General features: G+C 33.6%; 1 protein-coding gene across 1 annotated transcript; it reads left to right on the top strand.

The window, feature by feature from the left end:
- Positions 1-608: 608 nt before the first annotated feature.
- On the top strand, positions 609-5,824 carry fndc5a (fibronectin type III domain containing 5a; the record flags this gene model as incomplete). Its single annotated transcript, XM_079436619.1, has 5 exons — positions 609-678; positions 4,907-5,022; positions 5,182-5,380; positions 5,464-5,553; positions 5,685-5,824. The coding sequence occupies 5 exons, from the start codon at positions 609-611 to the stop codon at positions 5,822-5,824; spliced, it is 615 nt and encodes a 204-aa protein (XP_079292745.1).
- Positions 5,825-6,302: the final 478 nt, after the last annotated feature.

Raw genomic sequence — 6,302 nt, 5'->3', positions numbered from 1 at the left:
CATGTAAATGTGGTTAATTTACTGTATGTATGTCAAAAGGGTTGAAAATAAATGAACTAAAATTAAACAAAAAAATAACATGTATAAAATTAATAAAACAAAAAAATACATTAAATGTTAAATTAAATAATGTAGATAAGAAATAAAATAAACATTTCAAATATTAATATAAAACGAAGAATATAATAAAACACATATCACCAGATCAAACTGAAAAAAGTACGATTACCAAAAACAATTAAATAGAAGTTGAGACCTAGACATCTAAGAATCAGATAAAGAGAGTGTGCATATGAGACCGAGAGAGAGAGAGAGTTTTTTTTTTTAGCTTTTTCAGTCTGGCAGGTATGAAGACAGCCAAATGAACAACAGTAAAAACAAAAGAGGCTTCGTTTCAGTGTCTCCATCTCAACATCCGCTGTGCAGAAGGATGGAGGCGTCGCGCGGGGCTGATAACGGGCTGATGCGGGGCTGATGTGGAGCTGTCCGCGGTTCTGAACCGCCGCTGTCCGCGGTGCTGAAATCGAGCGCTTCGGTCCCACAGTGATATTCATTGACGTGAATGCAAGACCAGCGGAGGACATTCACATCTAGCCTGAGTGGAAAGGATGAGGAGGGTTTTCATGCCCACACCGCTGCTCATATTGAGCTGTTTCGGAGCATCGTGGGTCTTGGCTGGTAAGTTTACAAGATTGCATTCCATCAATGCTAATGAAGCATTTATGGGGACTGTTGCACATCCTTTTAATTACGACATCCGATGAGGCATTACAAGATAGTTGTGGTCACATGTGGCATGTGTAATGATGTGATGTCTGAACCTTTGCGGAGAGCCAGGCTAAATATTAAGCATGCAATGAATTTGATCAGAGCCAAAAGCAGATACCATGCTTGAAGTAGAGCAGCTGAACCGAAATATTATGGCAATAATACACACCTGTTGCATCATAACACACACACAGTCACTCGAATGCAGTGCATCATAAATCTTTACTAGATCGTGTGAATTCAATTACATTATCAACTGCAAACAATGTACCATGTGTGTACGCTAATTGAAATTATGAATATAGTTTAGTAATATTTAGCTATGATATACATATTTTTACTTTTTTTAATCAGATTATTTAGCGCAAAAATTAAAATCAAAATATATAATTAAATTAAATAAATAATAAACTTTAAAAAAATTGGAAAACTTATTTAAATTAATTATTTAATTAATTCTTAAATTAAATAAAAAATAAAATAAAACAAAATTTGGCATGAAAATCTAATAAACAATGGAATTATAGAAAGACAATGAGTGATTTTTTAGTGATTCTGTCCTGCATAAACCCGTCACCTAATTTAAGCACAACATCAATAAGAAGCTTGATGCAGACGATGCCTGCGAAATAATAACTCCAAACTGCAGCCGACACATTAATGTATGGGGCTATAAATTTGACATCTTAATGCACCATATTCAAGCCCTAGTAAAGACGGAAAAGCCATGAATCAGGATGTAAACAGGCTTCTGGCAGCTGCGGCCGTAAGATCCTTGATGCTTTTACAGGCTCCAGTGACAAGAGAAACTCAAAGGTTGAGCTTTTAGTACAAAACGCGCATGATTTTACTTTAGGGAAGAGCATTAAACACTGAAATGAAACTCTGGCAGAGAAGACAAAGAGTGAGTTGGAGAGAGAAATATGCAAAAAATAAACCCCAAAGCACGTGGCTGAACAAATCAGGTCAGCATAGTAAAATAATATGATGTGAAGAACAGCTTGAAGGAATAGTTCACCCAAAAATGCAAGTTATGTCATTATTTATTCATGCCATTATTATTATTAGATTTTTTTTTGTAACACAAAGTTGGTTTTGTTTTGTTTTTTACAATAAAGAGTTCATGGCTGTCAAGAAATAAAAACCACTAAAGCTATAGTCCATATGGCTTGTGCAGTATATTCTGAAGTCATATGACAGCTTTGGGTGAGATACACAGACTGAAAATTACTTACATACTTTGGTAACACTTTACAATAAGGTGTCATTAGTTAATGTATTAACTAACATGAACAAACAATGAACAATGCATTACACTATTTGTTTATCTTTGTTAATTTTAATGAATGAAAATACAGTTGTTCATTGTTTATTAATGTTAGTTCACAGTGCATTAACTATGTTAACAAACACAACTTGTGATTTTAATAATGCATTAGTAAATACTGAAATTAACATGAACTAAGATTAACAAATTCTGTAGAAGTATTGTTCATTCTTAGTTACTGTTTACTAATGTTGTTAACTAATGAACCTTATTGTAAGGGGTTACTTTATTTTTATATGGTGTTTTTTTTACTCAGTGTAAATCTGTCATAAATGTGGACCAGGACACTTTCATTTCAAACACGTTCCCATTCACTTCCTCTTTGTTTCCATAGCAACCAACACAAACCTACAGTATGGAGCTTTTCATTTGTGTGCTTTGTTATGAAGCAAATACTATATCTCCCTTCTTATCTTTACAAACACACACACTAGTTATTATTGAGTTTATTGTTGTTGACTAAAACTTTTGACTAAAATTGAAATAATTAATTGAAATAAAGCTGAAATAAAATAAAATATACATATTAAATGAAAAACAAACTAAACAAAATTCGATATGTTTCCTTGGTAGCTAACTGAAATAAATTTAAAGCAATAAAATTACAAACTGGAAATAAATATTAAAACTAAATCTACAGCTAAAAAATAAAATAAATCAATAAATCAAAAATAAATTTAAAGAGTAATATTTTTGTGACTCTTGTGTACAGATCTTGCTTCCATTGAAGTCCAAGATCAGTGTTGCTATTAAAAAGTTTACTAATAAAAAACAAAAACTATTGAAATTGCTTTCAGTAATTGAAAAAAAAAAAAAAACTGAAATAAAAAAACTTTAAAAACGTACAAAACTAACTGAATAACTAAGGTTACTGAAACCAAATGTGAAATAAAAATAAACTGAACTTAAATAGTGAATGTAAAAAAGTTAAAAATTAAACTGAAATTATACTGAAAATATAAAAACTGAAAGTTAATTCAAACTATTAATAAAAACTATAATGGTACATAAATAATACCAAATTGACACTGAAACTTAATTCAAACTATTAATAAAAACTATAATGGTACATAAATAATACCAAATTGACACTGAAACTAAAACACTGTCTTTTCATAAAGAGCAAATAATTATTTGGTCCCATTACAGTACATTTTTCCATTGCCTGGCAACTGTATATAGTCTACAGCTAATGAACTGTATTGTTTTGGGTCATGAACATCCCTTACCTGCGATAAATTCATGTAACGGTTTCATGTGGCTAATTGCTTTGTGTTGTGAGTCATTCTTTATTTTCAGTCTCAACTGATTAAATAAAAAAAAAAAGAATTGATCTGAGTAAAGTATATACAGTTTAACAGTGTATGGCATAGCTGATCGTTCATGCTATTTTATATTTTAACAATAATATATTTTATATTCTAAAAATAATGTTTTTTAATTAATTAAATACAGATATTTGAACAACAGTGTGAATGGAGTTAAGTGTACGTGTTTATGTACAGCATTTCTGCCCGTCTTCTACATCTGTGCGGGATGCTTCATTTATAATTCAACAGCATGTGAATGTTATTGCTCCCAGAATGCCATAGAGAAGTCTATTTACTGCAAGCATCAAGCAGGGGATACTGTAAATGTCTAAGCGAGATATTATGCCTGAAATATACTCTACAGACGCTTCAGCTATGCAAGCCTGATTTTATGCGTCATCTACATGTCAGATCATAATCCAGAAGAAAAATGCATGTATGCATTCTGCAGTGGGCGCTATAGCATGCATTAGCATAAACTGTCATTTGCAAGGCCATTTTTCATAGTTTGAAGAGAATCATGGTACAAGAGAAAGTGGCACAACAGTTTAGGGAATTCAATCTTAATGTGTCTTTTACGTTAATATAAGTCTCGTGAGCCTTAAATGCACATAATAACATAAGTAACACTTCTAAACACTACAAATAACAGCTTGCTGTTGCTTGAGACTGATTTGTGTGTCTCTCCTTCATAAGAGTCGGATTACACTGATCACGCTGTATGATGTTATTGCGCTCAGTATAGTGAGGACTAAATCGGGATGATTTTCCACTTCTAAAATTTACAAAATATCTTTAAAAAATAAATAAATCTTCAAGTGTACAAGTATACATCTCAATTATTTTATAAAAGGATTTTAAAAATTGTGTAGTTTTTTTATTATTATTATTATTTGTTTACTATTGCCAACACTTCAGGATTAATAAATGTGTGAATGTCAATCACTTTAGAGACACATGCATAAAATATGATTGCAATAAATGTTCACATTCTAAGATTCTCTGCTCTCACTGTAGCAATACTACAACCAGTTTGTTCCTCACATGTAGGCAAGGAGGAGCTTATGTGTGTGTGAATTTTATCTTTTAACTCTGCTGGTGGGCAAGTTTCTCACACGTCATCCCTATAAAGGCTTCATAACCAATTCCTCTTACATCTAGAAACAGAGTTTACATATAATGTGTGTGAAATAGCGAAGCCTAAGATGAGAAAAAAACAGCGCCCTCTGAAGCACACAGCACTCATTCAGCAGACCTGAGAACACTTGAACACACATGCACCAACACATTATAATCGCTGGTCAACCTGAAGCAAATTTATTGAAAGAACAGAAATAGTACAAAAATGTTCTATTCTGAAAACCATTTGGACAAAGTGTAAAAGTCTTGTAAGATAGAAAAGAAAACCACTTGAGTCACTTTGACTATCATGTCCCTAATCCCCAACCAAAAAAAGAAAGAGTATCTGCATGAACCGAGTGGATTCCTCTGTTTTTCCCAGACAGTTTGGCTGCTCCAGTTAATGTGTCCATTAGAGATCTGAAGGGCAGCTCTGCTGTGGTGACATGGGACATCCCAGACGGGGAGCCAGTCATTGGATTTGCCATCACACAACAGGTACCCATACATAGAGAGAGAGGAGGGAGAGAAAGGTCACATACTCACCACTCTTTATATAGCATGCATATATTTGTATGTTCATTTGAAATCATCTGGTTTAAGAGAAAAGTGAAGAGAAGGCTTTTGGTTAAATATTGTTTTATCTATCCATAACAGAAAAAAGACATTCGCATGCTGCGCTTTATACAGGAAGTGAACACTACCACGCGGAGCTGTGCATTGTGGGATCTGGAGGCAGATACGGACTATATAGTGCATGTTCAGTCTATCAGTATAAGCGGGCCGAGTCCCCTCAGTGAACCGCTGCAGTTCAAAACCCCCAAAGAAGCTGAAACACAGGCCTCTAAGAGCAAAGGTACTACTGAATCTTCTTGAATTTTTCAGTATGAATGAAATACAGCAATTAATAATCAATGTTTGACACTGTATTTTTCACAGACGAAGTGACCATGGAAGAAGTGGGACAGAACGCTCAGCTCCGGCCTGGAGAGATCATCATCATCGTGGTGGTTCTGATCATGTGGGCAGGTGAGAGTGGGGAGCACAAAACCTGCTGCTGTCCACATTCAGAACGTTCAGATTAACTGCAAATATCACTTTACTGGATGGTTAATTGAACAGCATATCTGTAGTGTTCATGTCATTTTTGTCTCTTTCAGGTGTGATCGCGCTCTTCTGCCGTCAGTACGACATCATCAAAGACAACGAGCCTAACAATAACAAGGATAAAGCCAAGAACTCATCTGAGTGCAGCACCCCTGAGCATACGTCAGGAGGCCTGCTGCGCAGTAAGGTATAACCGCTGCCCTGCGAGAGGCCAGACCACACTAGGCAGGTACAATCATCCCGAATTGTAACTCAGACCAAACTCCGCCGAAATTACAGTTCATGTTTCATAAGATAGTATAAACATCATAATTGATCATAAGTAAAACATAAAAAAGTCTACAAAGATTTTCTTGTACTATAAACATTTACCTCCAATAATGCATTTCACATTTGATCTCAACTTTCATTAAAGTACTATTTTAGTTTAATATTTTAAATTAGTTTTATTTATTTGTTAAATTTTCCTTTTTTCATTTAAAATGTAAAGTTGTATTAATTATGTCGTTGCTGTTTTTACTCAGTTTTAGCATTAGTTATTTTAATACATAATGATTTTTTTCACTAATTCACTAATGAATAATTTTCACTAACATTAACTACAACAACCCTAATGTACTGATATTTTAGTAAACATAAAAGTGGATAAATTGCAAGTAATAAGATAAAAA

This window comes from Barbus barbus (assembly GCF_936440315.1).
Source record: "Barbus barbus genome assembly, chromosome: 16".
NCBI classification, from domain to species: domain Eukaryota; kingdom Metazoa; phylum Chordata; class Actinopteri; order Cypriniformes; family Cyprinidae; genus Barbus; species Barbus barbus.
This window is presented reverse-complemented; position numbering and strand designations above follow the sequence as displayed.